Genomic DNA, 15,464 nt, shown 5'->3' on the forward strand with positions numbered 1-15,464 from the left:
AGGAGGTCATTACTTAAATTGACAATTAATTTATAATAATTTATCAAGTGCACATACTTTAACTTTCAAATAGAAGTAAACTCTCATTTTTGAATTAGTTTGTACAACATATTTCACAATATATGTAAGACAATGTCAATGATATATTTATAGTTCACTGAACTCATTTGAAACATAAAATTGGTTGAATGCATCTCTTCAAATGAGGTCCTATAAAATAAAAATGTAAAACAAAAACACACATGTTAATAAAAACATAAATTAATATTGAAGGTATCTGAACTATGTAAATATATATGTGTAATTTGTATGTACTTACTATGTGAAATTGCACAAGATGTTGATGTTCGATGCACTTTAACATTTAAATTTGCATAAATTGTAATTGAGACCTGAATAAGAGGTATATAAGTTCTCTAAATTGGTATTGACAACACAAACATACATGTAATTAAATTATACAAGTGCATATATATAAAAATAATACAATAATGAAAAAACTTACATGTGTTTGATTTAAATGTAGTCATCCCACTGTACCATCTGCATCCTCTCTCTTTTACAATGCATCTATGACTATCTCGTGCTCGTCCATTGAAATTGTCCATAATACCTTATTGGCGAGTCTCCCTTTGTATCTTTCTAATTTGATATTTATTGCCACAACCAAATGAGAATAGTGTAAAATCTTCTTTTCGATTTGGTAGTCTTCAAATGCTGGGAAACCATTTCTTCTTGTTAGGTATCTATGTAGCCAGGTGCCAGCTAAAACAACTGATCCAATTGGATACTCGAAACCATCATCATTTACTTGATAACAAGTCATTTTTTTCTTAGGTTCCACACATATAGCTAGCCAATACTCAGTTTCTTCATCATTATCACTAGGTGCAATAACAACATAAACATGTCCTACAAGATAAGATAAAGTATAGAAACACTTTAATCACTCATGTACATATCCAAATTATATAAATTGAAGCATGAGATTGCAAAAAAATCTAATTAAATTGTGCATACCAAGTTTTATGAGGTCTGAAATACAATCATAGTCTTTTGATGCAAAAGTAACATTCTGGCCTTCATTTACTATATCATCTTCAAAATGCGTGTCAGTAGGTGCTAATGATCTTTGTTTCCAATCTTCAACCCATTCTGTATTCTCACATTCTTCTCATTCACCTGCAAGACAAAATTGACAAAAACAAGCAAGCTCCCTAATCCATATAGTCCAAGTGTTAGAATCGGAACTCCTAAATGAATGCCATTTAGCTAAACCACTAATTTTATCACAATCATATCTTGAAGGGATATTATTTTCTTCAACTAGGTAGAAGAAACGTTTGATTGTAGAGTTTTGACTTGATCCCGTGTATAAATATTTGTTACACCATTCGACAATCTCATGTGCATTTTTTAATTTAGCTCTTTCTTCAAATTTTAATTTCTCTTTACTAAGGGCTCTCTTCACACATGCACCAGCACCATCATGTTCTCCTTTACCATGTCCAGCCTCAAAAAAACTCTACACATGTTGGATGCTAGTTTGCTTATGTGTCCTACTCAACCAATAGAACATTCTAGCATTCTTGAATTGTTCTGTACAATTATCTGACCATATCCAATGTTGTGTCATTTGAATTTGTCTCTCTTTTAAATTATCATAAAAGACCTTGAAACAATATTGGACAAACTCAGATGAATGGATTTTATTATCACTTAAATAAAAATGATACTCTCTCAATATTTTTCGATCCTCCTCTGTACTATCAAGTGCATGCCTATAAACTATATGAACATAAATTGTTACTTGCGCTAAATTTTAATATTGTGGTTGTACCTCTTCTTGCGGTGCAAGCATGTAGTTCTATGCAAAGTCAACAACTGAAAGTATAGTACCAATTGGAAATGTATTCTTACATATGCGAAATTGTCCATCAAGCCATCTAGAATATTGAGAGTGTTTAACATATTTTGGTATGATCAAACTCTTAAACTCATCCATAAATGCATGACAATTAACTTTATATGTAACTAGATCACACCTTCTTCCAAACTTCCCATCCTTCAATGGATATTCAATAGTTTTGAATCTCTTTACCTCAACTAATTGTTGTCCAAAAGTACTCAAAGCATTTTCATGCAAACATTCATCTAACAAAGAAAGATTGCCGCACATATCACATGTACTAGAAAGACATGCATTGAAAAGAAAGTATTGATCATTAGGTGGCTTACAAAAAAAACCTAATATGAAATCTTTTATAGTTTGAGGTGGTATTTTTCTACCACATTCTTGCAACATTTCTTTACTATGCATGGTAGCATGTATAGATTGAAATACATCATAATGGTAACGAAATTGAATATGAGTTTTACAACAACATGTGATTCTTTCCTTGTTAATCCTTACATACCATGGTTTACACTTTTCAAAAGATCTTTAACTAATGGTAATATTTAATACCTTACCATCTACAAATTTTTTAAACAATTCAGTTTGAGTCATGTCCAAAAGGTGTTTAGGATGTGGATCATGTATTTTTGACCCAATTCTCAATTTAAGAACATCTCTTGAATTAGGTGATACTCTTGTATTATCTCATGGTATCTTCAATGTCTTTCTCCTTTGAAACATTGTTCAAGTCTCTAATTCTCTATCTTCTCTCTCGTTGATGTTGTGCTTCATTCTCTTTATTTGCTGCAATCTCCTCATCTGTCAGAACTTTTTCTTTCTTCTTTCTTCGTTGTTTTGATCCCATGTTTGCACCAGTTTTGAATTTGAATCAGTAGCCTGCAAATTGTATAAGAGGACAAGAAAATAGAATAAGCGTGATGAAATTTGGTGTTGCAGGTAGAAACTGTTGTTCAATCATTTCAATCATTGAAATTGGGTCGGTGGGGCAAATTTTTGGACCCAACGGGTACATCAGAAATGGGTACCTGATTTTTTAAAAATCGGGTACCCGTTTACAAATAGAGTGTCCGATTTTATAGAAGTCGGTATAACGATTAAAACAAATCAGGCACCTGATTTGTGAATTACAAATTGGGTGCCCGATTCGTGAGACATGAGCGAGAATTTGGCATGGCTCCTGACTTTTGCATGGGGTTTTTCCTTGGGGAAAGGCATGGAATAGGCTTGGTCCCACCAAGCCATGCCTTTGTACACCTTTTTTGTTTTTTCTAAGGCATTTAATCAATAATTTTTGGTATGGTCGTAATTTTGTTATAGTCATTCCTATTGAATTTTTTGACGAGACAGAAACCCATTATAGGTCTTGCTATTTTGATTTCAAAAATGTAAATTTTATAGTGTTATTAGTTTATTTTCTATTTTTCCATTATTTATTAATCAAAACTATCTCCTAAACGTTAAAAAGTGACATTCACTAAAACTTTAATAACTTTTTTATTTTATAATTTTTTTAAAATTAATTTATATGTCATCAATCTACATACAATTATTTTGATGTTAAAAAAAAAATTGAAAAAGTGAGATTTTGATCAAATTATGTGGTCCATACACGAGAGGTTTTAAAATTTACCTTTATAGCCAATTAATAATTAGTAATAAAAAAATTATTCAATAAAAAATTAAGAAAAAATATTGTCATCAATCTTAGGTGTATTAGGTAACTCCCTTTAAAAGAATTCGCAAAAAATCATTTATTTGTGTCAAATTATGGTGTCCGTACACGAGCATGGTATGGTCCTGAAACAAGCATTTTGAAAAAGTGGTTTTTAAAGATCCATATCAAAAAAAAATCCTATCATATGGGTGGACAAATAAATTACATATTCAAAAACTAGATTCCGAACACTAAAAATTTTATTTCTGGAGTTTTTTAATATTCAATCTCTAAATACCTCAAATTTCGACATCAATTGACAAAAAATTTCAAAAACAGGAAAAACACTTCCACTTTTTGGCCAAAAGTGAGACCCAACTTCTTGCACTGACCCATATAGTATATTGTAATTAAAAAATTCTACAAGCACATATTTTAACACTAAAAAAGATGTCAATTTTGCGAAATAATTTTTTTATAAAAAGTTGTATGACATTCTAGAGGAGAGATTCCTCTTCTAGAATGTATAATTTTTGTTTTGATTATAAAAGAATTGTTTTTAAAAATGTAGTGGGAAATGAGAACTATCGATTTCAAGTGAGTTTAAATTTGAGTCATTACAAAAAGAAAATATAGGCGTAAAGCTAATTTTTATTTGTGATTGTTCTAGCTAAATATGTTAACTATAACATGGTCTTAAATAAAAGGGAAATAAGTTTATTTTCATATAGTTATGTGGTGAGAACTAGACCCCTAATTTTTAGCAGATTTCAGCAACTAAAAAATTATCTATAAAAAATAGGAAAATATATCAATCCTTATTACAAATAATGAATAAAACGTAGAATCCTAAACTTCATCCATTTCTTCACATTTCATTAGTTTAATTGATTTCCAAATTCTAAATAATAATACCACTTTTAGGTCATTGAAGGTGAAAAATGATACTTTTGTTAGCCTTTTCCTTTACAAAAGGGTGACACGTGTTTGTTCTTTTACCCAGTAATATCACCACTTATCATAATAATGTTTTAAAATAATCGGTTTTCTATTTCTTAGAAGCTATCTTTATAGTTTTTATTATCTCTTAAAGATTGGCTTTACAACTTATGGTATTAGTAATGTCATTCAATCTTGATGTGGTATTAAAATATTGCAATATGTAGACTATTAATCAATTTGGTATAGCTACCTATAGAATGATGTTTTTTATTGTTTCTACTACTTTTGATAACACATGTATTGCATTGAGTAAAAATTTAATTCTTTGATAAGAAGTATTCTTTGTTAGACAAGTCCAAGATATTCTTCATATTCTTTAGATACATTTGGATATAGTGTTCCTAGATAATGTTATTATTCTTTCTCAATTACATAGTATGATTAGGTGATATTTTTGGCTTTTAAGTGATCTTTAATTTTTTATACTCAATATCTCCATTAACAATGTGTTTCTATGTTTCTAAATATTTTACCTTGCTTGGCATCATTCTTTTGGTCTTTGTAAATGTCTCATAAGTGAGATTGGGTTGCTATTTTGGGTATTGCCTTAGTGTGTGGAGATCTACATGCTTCATGGGTCATTTGGAAGATGTTCTTTGGTTAACTAGTTTTGCAAAATTTAATTTTTTTGGTTTACACATTACGTCATTTTAAAGACAACCTTGATTGATTTGCAAATTTATGGATTTGTCTTAGAAGAGTGGGTTGAGATATATTTTGATCCTCTTTCTCTCTTATGATACACTATTTTGTGTATCTTGAGTTTGTATGAGCTATTTTACATAATAATATTTTATCTTAGTTGGAGATGAGTTGATGCAAAGCTTTTAATTATCTATAGATTATATTTAACGAATGCAATTGAAAATTTTTGGTGAATGTAGAGTGGAAGAGAAAATCATGTAACAAAGAGAAGAGAGAGAATATGAGTGGATATATAATAACCTAAGCATCAAAGAGATGCATTCAAAGTTTGTTCTTGCTAACTTATTTTCAAAAGATTCTTATTTCATTTGTAAAGTTCATTGACATTATTTGCGAGCCTTCTAGTGGATCATTTTGAATTTTATTCTAAAGTTTGAAAAAGTTAATGGAAATTCTAAAGTAGTAAGCTCTCTAGAAGTGGACCTAACTATTTATAATTAAATATTTATATATCTATTGTGAGATATCTCTCATCTTGACTTTTCTTAGTCTTTGGATTTTCCACACAAATGTTTTTTTCTTAAGTTGGTAAAATTTATTGGCAAGTCCTAAGTACTAAGCTCTCTAGCAGGGGACCTAACTCTTTGCAATTTCATATTTATATACTTGTTGTGAAATATCTCTCATCTTGGTTTTTCCCAAGCTTTAGATTTCTACACAAATATGGTGTCCTCATGTTGATCCTACTTTCTTCTTTATTGATTTATAAGAGATGCATTCTAATGGTGATGAAAAGTTCATTAAAATTTGAATTGAAATTCTTAATGTGGTCTAAAATAGTTCACCCCTGCCTCTTAGTCATGTTGTGAGTTCAACAAATATAACTTAAAGTAGAAGAATAAACATAAAGACTTATAATTTTTCCTTTCTTATGTGTATTATGTTATATGATATGTGTAAATAATAATTAAAAAATGATCTAGGAGCATCTTGCATCACAAAATAAAAAGGGGTATGGTATTTTAAAAAAATGTAAAAAAAAAAATTGAGGAGAGAGAAAGTGACAAAAATTAGAGGAACAAATTTTTAAATAGAAAATGGAAAGTGAGGGAGAAAAGGTATTTCATTTACCAAGGTGCATGGGTCGCATAAAAATAAAATAGGAAAAATGGATGTCATTTCATTGAGGTGTGTAGATGACATCTTAGAAGTTTTTTGAAAGTTCCTTAAATCATGCATTTAATAATTGTTGTGATCCACAAAAGCAATGTGATTTTCTAAGTTGCTAACATGGTGGTGTTGAGTGTTACACACCTATTTAAGCAAGGCATATGAGAATTTGTAATCAAGATTTTGGAGGTGAAAGATCTTAGTGGTAAGATCTTAGTTAGTGGAAGCTCTTGTGATAGAAGCTTTGGAGGTGAAGGATCTTATTGTATAAGATCTTAGTAGGGAAGTTCTTCTTGATGAAGCTTTGAGTTAAAGTTCTTTAGACATAATCTTTCTTTTTGGAAGCTCTCTCATATTGTAAGAATTTGGAGTTCTCTTATTTGGAGAATATTGTAAGGATTTTCAAACATTAAAGGATTCTTTATAAAGAATTTTGTCTTCTCTTTGTCTTCATATTATTATATTTTGGGTTTAAGTTGGTTACCTTCATCAGTGGTTTCCAAGAATCCTTTGTCATTGGTATCATAGGATACCTTCATCAAGTGGTATCAATGACCCTTCATCAAGTGGTATTAGAGCAGGAGTTCTTGAGTGTGCGGATAGATCACCAAACATGAGGTAGTTTGTGCCAGGACCTTGGGTTGGGTGAAGTTTCTGAAGAAGAAGTTCTTGAGTGTATCACTGACTATGAGGCAGTTTGCAAGAGAATTGTGATTTTATCTAAGTGTGTGGACAGATTACTGATTGTGAGGCACTTTGCATGATGCTCTTTTGTTGCAAGAAGTTTGTCTTATGAAAACTTGAGCATGGAGAAGAGAAAGATGAAGACGACATTTTTGATTGGATGGATTCTAATCATTCCTAGAATTGAGATATTGAGAGAGAGAATGCAAGAAGAAATATTACTAGACTTTCAAAAGTGAATGAACGAATTAGAAATGAAGTTATGAAAGAGAAGAGCATGCCACCAAAAAAAAAGATGTTAATAATTGTTTGGTTCTGGAAATAAAGAAGAGAAAGAGGATGAAAATATTTTTGAACCTGAAGTTGGAGAGGAAGAAGAGCATGGAGATGAAAAGATTTGTGAGTCAGATGAAGATGATTTGAAGACTACAAGAGTAGAGGAAGAGTACAATGCCTTGGTTAGAGGTGAAGCAAGTGAAGTAGTTATATGCATTTTTTATGACATGAAAGAAGCAAACAAACATGAAGATGTCAGAGAGGTAAATTTCTATGCATCATGGGATGTTGAATTTTAGATGGATTTGAAATATGATGATGGTTTACATGAGGATCTTTGTTAGTGATGTGTGGCATGCAAAGGAAGAATGGTATGGTATCATTGAGTTTATTATAGGTGTGTTACATTCAACAATATTGGAGGAGGATGAGGGTTATACTTGGATAGAGTTCATTGCAAGGGAGTATTTTCAGCACCAAATACTTGTTCCAGCTAGATGTTGGAAAAGAAGAAAGAAGGAAATATATCAGCAATGAATACTTGCTTTAGCTAGGTGCTAGAAGAGAAGAAAAAATATATATCAAAAGTGGCTACTTCATTTTATTAATTCCTATCCAAAAAAATTTTCTACCATAGATGTTTGATGCAGAAGCATCTTGCCTCACAAAATAAAAGGGGGCATATCATATTTTTTTTTTAAAAATTAAAATATTTTTTTAAAAAAAATTGGAAGAGAGAGAAAGTGACGAAAATTAGAGAAAATAATAAGAATAAATTAGAAAATGGAAAAGGAGGAAAAATACATCTCATTTACCAAGGTGTATGTGTCGCATAAAAGAAAAATAAGAAAAATGATTGTCATTTCATCGAGGTGTGTAGGTGGCATCTTAGAAGTTTGTAAAAAGTTCCTTAAATCATGCATTTACTATTTGTTATGATCCACAAAAGCAGTATAGTTTTCTAATTGGCACTTAGTTGTATTTAGATGGGAATTTAATATTTTTTGTAAGGTAGTTGTATTTTCCTTTTATCCCAAATTGGTTGTCTTTGTAATATCTTGGGTGGTAAGTACCTATTTAAGCAAGTCATATGAGCATTTTTAATCAAGATTTTGGAGGTGAAAGAACTTAGTAGTAAGATCTTAGTTAGTGGAAGCTCGTGATAGGAGATTTGGAGGTTAAGGGTCTTGGTGTATAAATTCATAGTTAGAAAGTTCTTCTGGGTGAAGTTATTTCAGTTCAAACTCTTTGGATGTAAGCTTTCTTTTTGGAAGCTCTATGATATTATAAGAAGTTGTAGTTCTCTCATTTGTAGAATATTGTAAGGATTTCCAAGTATTAATATATGCTTTATAAAGCACTTTTTGTTCTCTTCATCTCCATATTTTTTTGGTTTTGGGTGTGAGTTGGTAAGGGTGGTGCGTACCATCATCAAAAAATATTACATATTTAATCTAGCTTTGACTTAGAAACACATGTAAATGTTTTTTTTCTAATTTAAAACAATGTATACATGTTATGCTCATTCAAAGAAATGAAGGCATGTGTAAGTTTTTTGTTCTCATTTAAATACATATTCAATTTTAGTTCAAAAAAATATACACACTTTTGAATTCAAATAGCTCACATGTACATTTAGGCTTGTTCTTAGACTTCGATGACAAGCCTTTGACTTGGAAGCTTTATTTCACTCCATTTCTCATGTTTTTCCCTTCTAATCTAATTTCTTGACTTCTTCATCATTACCCTTATCCATTATCAAGTGAATACTTGTACAATTACCACCATAATTTCAAGCCTCTTAGCTTTCTAACAATATGGTTTTTTTTTTTTTTTTCAGATGTAAATAAAATTAACATATAATTAATATTTAGTTTCTTTTAGCACTACTCAAACATATGTATATCATTTTTAATGATTTTTTACCTATTTTTTCAAACTTGAAAGAAAATCATATCATTACATTCTAAACTTCATTCTTCATATTTTTTAATTTAAAAAATATATATTGATTAGGTTAGTGCAAGTTATTTGAAGTACATAAATAAGTATCTAATTTTCATGACATGGGATACATATTGGTGATGTCAATTCCTTAATCCTAAATTTAATATGTTTAAACTTGTTCCTACTAATTAGATTTTATGGTTTTTATAGAAGAGAAGGGATTATGAGCTGTTCCAAAGAAAAATAAATCTTATTAAGTTCAATAGACAACTCACTTGTCTTGCTAGAATATCTTAGGTCTACTAGTCTTGGAAATCTCTAAGAACCCATTCATGATCTTTTTGAAAGAGTGCATCATAATAGTTTATTAAATATCAATATATTTTCCTTATCCTTCCTCCACAAAATAAGGAATAGCCTAAACAAGGAAGATCTTAAGTTGCTGAATAAATATTTGTAAAAACTAAGATCACCAAGATCACCAAGATCACCAAAGCTTAATGGAGATAGTAAGAGATAAATTCAAATGCCAATTAATTTGAAAGAAATTGACTTTTATTTGACAATGTATTTATTAGACACTTATGAATGTAATAAGGCAGAATGCAATAGTAATATTATATTATATTATTGTGGGACAAGATGAAACATGATTAATCTTTATTGAATAGCTTTATTACTTTTCAAGAGAAATACTTTGTTTTGATGCAGCTAAATAAATGATCTGCTGCCATATAATGAGGAATAACAGCTCTTTATAAGATCGTTATGTTTGAAAAACTATAGTTTATAATAAAAAAATATTTTTATTTAAATATTATTTAAATTTGACAATTATATCTTCAACTACGTATAGGAATAATAATGGTCAAGTTCTAAACAAAAGTAGTGTTAATACAAATTCACAAATTTATTTTTTATATTGAATTATGAAAAATAATACACAGAAGAATAGGAACGATAGATACATAGCTCAACCAGACATAAGAGCATTGCCTTACAACCATATAGAACGTTGAAAGCCAGAAGCAACAATGTTTCAACACTTGAACTGAAACATTCTACTACATTGACCAACATTTTACAGGAAATAAATAGTCTTATTAGGATAAATTTATTGACCATGTTTTGCATTCAGCAAGATTCATGTTCACTCAATCTTTCCATTGATTTAAAGCGAGGCTCCTTTTCTTCATACTTCTGTTGAGAGTAAATCTTCATGTAATCGCCAAATGGGTACCTTGGATAAGCAGCTAATTCAAGAGCAGCATTCCCATTCGCTTGACCAAGGAGCTGAGGTGCAGGGCTCACTACTGCATTGTATGAGGGATTATAGAAGGATGCCACTGATAACCGGTTTCCATCCTTTGTTGGGAGAATTCTATGCCATGCACTCTTATACTTCCCATTGCTCACAGCTTCTATTTGATCACCAATGTTCACAACTATTGAGTGTTGCATTGGTTGCACATCAACCCAGCTGCCATTGTTGAGCACTTGAAGGCCAGGAACCTCATCATCTTGGTACAAAAGAATGAGTCCACCTGCATCTGTATGAGCACGGATTCCCTTTATCAGATCTGGCCTTGGGCATGGAGGATAATGGCTCACCTTTGTGCCAAAGAATGGATTCTCCTTCTCTTCCCCTGCAAATACCCTTTTCAGATATTCTCTCTCTAGTCCCAAGCTTTCACTTATTATTTCCAACAATTTCTCTGTCAAATTGAATATTTGACCGCGAAACTCCTCAATTATATCCCTATATAAAATGCAAAAGGTTAATGAGCTAGATGTTTTCAACCAAATTGAATCAAATGAATTACAGAGCTTACTCTGATTATAGGATCCTAGATTATAGGAAAATAATATGTACCAAAGTTCAATTATTTGAATTGATTCTATCGATTATGTTTGCTAATTGCTTACAGAATTTATAGAGAGATAAAATATAGAAATGTCCAGTAGTATAGATTATTATCTATTGAATATTGGACGCACTTGAAATCTTTGGGTTCTGAAGGCCAAGAATTTGTGTCTTTCATCTCGTGGACTTGAAAAACATCCTCCCAGTCCAAATTATCAATCTTCACAACTTTATTTCCCTTTGATTCAGCTTCAATGACTTTGCTCAGTGCCCTTACTGGTGAAGAATCCTTGAAGTGTTGTTCTCTGTTAATCTTAAATTGCTGTGAACATACCTCTTTAACACGGTCCAGAAGACGATGGTCAATGCCATGGTTTGTAATCTGAGAAAATTAAAGCACTTCAGTCAATTTGAGCTTACCAATTACACAAGTTTGTAATGAATAATTTATGGTTTGATTGAGACCTGAACTCAAAAGTAACAACAGTGGTGCTGGGATATGTGAATTTATATTCAACTTTCCAACGAAGTAAACCTCACTTATGACGATTAAATAGATTTTGATGAATGCTTAAAACATCGTTTATGGCATGACTGGTTAATGGCAATCAAATCAATAATAAAGTTATAACGCAACAATGGTAAAATAATTGTAAGAAAGAACTCCCGACACTGACCAAAACTCTTTCAAAACTTTGTTCTTATCTATTTAAGTAAAACATACCCTTCTTATCATTTTTTATCTCTTAACAATCATTTTACTTTGTTGTTTTAATCTTGTTGGATCTTAAATGAGATTGTAGCAAAACAATGATAAAATGATGGTAGAACGGTCCCAACTCCATTAATGCAGATTCCTTATAAACTTGTTTTACCCATACCTGAAAAAATCCGGGAGACTCACAAGCCTGTGCGATTTGGGCCATAATGGCCTTCCTCTCTCCTCCATCAATCTTCTCTACGTTAATCAATGGAATGCCCATTTCAAATATGCCCGAAGTCCAAAAGACAATCAAATGCTAAACAAACTTTCACAACTGGAAAGATAGATGAACGCTTGGTAATGTATGTAACCCTGGGACCCTATTTATATGCCAAAAATAATTCGACGTCACTGACATATTCTTTTAACGTGGAAGAATTCTTATCTAACTAAACCACGTTACTTTGAAATGAATATTGTTGTGCATATCGTTTTTAATTCAAATCACGCAGCTTAATTTTCTACAGCTAAATCTAATTGTTGTTTGATTAGGATTGTTAATTTTCTACAGCGGAATTCGTATATTGACGTACTGGAATTGAAGATCTATTTACATCATGATCTGTCTGTGAATGTGACAGAAGAATTTCTTTCTCTGAGCGGGTTAAACTCTCGTTTCTCACGTGCCCATTTTTCTCAATCGTCTCCCAATTTTAATCTCTCTTCTATGGTGAGAACTTTCGTTTGAATCTCTTTCAAAACACGCTCAAAGTCGCTCAGGAAGCGTTTCCAATATTAAATTGTGAAAGAAAGAATAATTTCTTTTCAGCCTTGTCCTATGCAGAATAACAAGTTGCAACGCCACTAAACGATGGAGAGATAATATTTATATGTTGCACACAATATTTAGATGTCCTAATTTTTTAAGGGCAAGTGTTGTAGTAATTTTTTACGTTTGATTCATTAGATATATTTATGAAAATTAAAATATTTTTCATTTTATTGTATACAATTTTCTTATATTGTTATTTTGATAGTATGGATACACTAGTTTAAGAATATGTTCGATTCATTAGATATATTCCTAAAAATTGAGATATTTTTTATTTTACTATATATGGAGAAAATTTAAAGGGTATGATCTATGCTATGAAGTTTTTTAAGTTGTATTTGCTAATTATAAGAATGATAGAAGACCAAGATGGGAACCAAAATATTTCATATTGAACTTTTCTTTTAGAAATCTTAACCTGGATTTCTATAATGAGACGCCAATGTTTCAACTAATCAAACTCAACTCCTTGAACTATATTCAAAATTGTATACAACATAAACCCTATTTATATATTATGAACATTGATTAAATAGTAATGAATGATTAAAACATAAGTTAGATATAATAAAAAAAAAATTGTATGCCTATATAATTATTAAATTGTTTATATGTAATGAATATTATATTGACTATCATAAATTAATAAAGCATCATTTATATGTGATGGATAACATAAAAGATACAAGAATGGTTATACTAAATGAACTATCATGAATATGCAAAATGAATTCTTGTAAACTACTATTTTTTAACTTTAGGTAGATAATAAACTATTTAAAATTAAAATAATTAATGTTATAATATAATGTTTTAAGTTTTTATACTTAAAAATTAACATATTTAAGAAATAAGAGAGAAGTGTTTGAATATTTTAAAGAGTTCAAAACTATGATAGAAAAATGAACAACTCGCAATGTCTTAGATTATATCAACGAGATTTATACACATTACAAAATTTTGTCAAGCAAAGATAATAGATTTTTTAAGAAACATACAATTTTTCATAGTGTTGAACAAAATTGTTTAGTTGAAAGAAAGAAAAAGACCAATTCTAGAGTGTGCTAGGAGTGTACTAAAACAAGAGAAACACTTTAACAATTTGTTCTTTGAAGAAGTTAATAATACTATTTATTTATTAAATAGGAGACTTACCAAGTATATTGAAAATAAAGCTTCTCATGAAGCACAAAACTTGCACTAAGCTTGTTCTTAGTCATTTGAGAATCTTTACAAGTAAGAAAATTTGTCATATTCCAAATGAGAATAGAATATTTAACTTCATGCAAAGTCAATCATATATATATATATATATATATATATATATATAATATTACTACCCTTGAGGTATTTATTTAGTAGATATATTATATTTCAGCAAAAGTTTAGTAATTTTAGATTTAAAAAACTCATGATCAAAGTGCGAATGAAACAAGTCAAGGAAAAGATACTCAATAAAATATGACAAAGAAAGAAGACCAACAAGGAAAATCAAGGCATTATTAAGTATAATGATTATGGTTCATTGGCCCTAGTAATGAGCATAGATGAACTTCAAAAATTGAAGAAGCTAGGGATCATATAGAATATATATATATAATAAATGAAGGATATGATTCAACTATGAATAATGAATATTGATAATTAATTGAACAACTTGCAATTAAAATTCTATAGACACTAAATGGTTGTTCAAATTAAAGTTGGATAATGAGAGTGTTATTGATAAATGCATAGCTAGATTAGTTAATAAGGGTTACTAAACAAAGGAATAGATCAACGATGAAGATACTTTTGCACTGATAGTTATAACCAACATTATTAGAATAATGATTGTACCTCCTATTAAGTTCAACTATGCAACTCAATTGGGATCTTCATCAAATGGATGTTAAGTATTCATTTTTAAATAGCATTTCAAAATAAGAAATTTATATTGTTCAACTTAAAGGATTTGTAAAAGGGGAAAATAAAATTTGATATGTTACTTCAAAAAGGAAATATATAGTCTCAAACAAGCACGAAGACCAAGACATGATAAAATTGATAAATTCTTTTTTGCAATGTTGGTGTTGGAAGGGTGTATCAAGAGTAGAAATAATCCAAATATATTGATAAAGAATGATGAACATCAATCTATATTTTTTTATTTCCTTGTCTGTGGATGATTTAATCGTAATAAGATTTCATTAATTTTTTATTGATGAAATGAAACAATATTTATCAAAAGCATTTGAAATGAAGGATTTTGGATAAGATTTTGATCACTCAGACAAGATGATAAGATTTTGATCACTCAAACTAATTATAGAAATATTTTGATTAAAAGGTTTAATATGCAAGATTATGAAAAATCATGTACCCCAAACTAAAAAAAATGTGGGCCCAATTGTGATAGTCTGATACCACATATAGAATATCCACAAGGATGAATCTCTACTTTGATACCACCTAACATAGAGAGGGATGAGATAACTAGGGCCAAAGGCACACCTTGCTATTCAACCACCTGCAAGAGTTAACATAGTGAAACAAAAACACCAAAATATAGAAAAATTAGGAGATAGAGGAACAAATGCCTTCATATAATCTTCAACTAATCAGATAGATGCCTAGTTGTAAGGCCTTATGGGTTATGATGATATTACAATCATATTCAAACTTCAATGATCAAACTTTGCATCTAGCTTTGTGTTCTCTCCTCCTTCATTTCATCTTAAAACTCTACCAAAGACCTCTTTAACTACATGCATGGCCACAAGTCAGCCT

At 30.1% G+C, this 15,464-nt stretch overlaps 1 protein-coding gene across 1 annotated transcript; it reads right to left on the reverse strand.

The window, feature by feature from the left end:
* Positions 1–10,187: 10,187 nt before the first annotated feature.
* Positions 10,188–12,227, reverse strand: LOC149559749 (1-aminocyclopropane-1-carboxylate oxidase-like). The gene is made up of 3 exons (XM_089824266.1): positions 12,042–12,227; positions 11,295–11,542; positions 10,188–11,055 (listed from the first exon to the last, which is right to left on the reverse strand). Exons 1-3 carry the CDS (start codon positions 12,141–12,143, stop codon positions 10,431–10,433), a joined length of 975 nt encoding a protein of 324 aa, XP_089680392.1. The 5' UTR covers positions 12,144–12,227; the 3' UTR covers positions 10,188–10,430.
* Positions 12,228–15,464: the final 3,237 nt, after the last annotated feature.

This window comes from Cupressus sempervirens, chromosome 4 (genome assembly GCF_028749045.1).
Source record: "Cupressus sempervirens isolate cs-2001-9-10 chromosome 4, ASM2874904v1, whole genome shotgun sequence".
NCBI classification, from domain to species: Eukaryota; Viridiplantae; Streptophyta; class Pinopsida; order Cupressales; family Cupressaceae; genus Cupressus; species Cupressus sempervirens.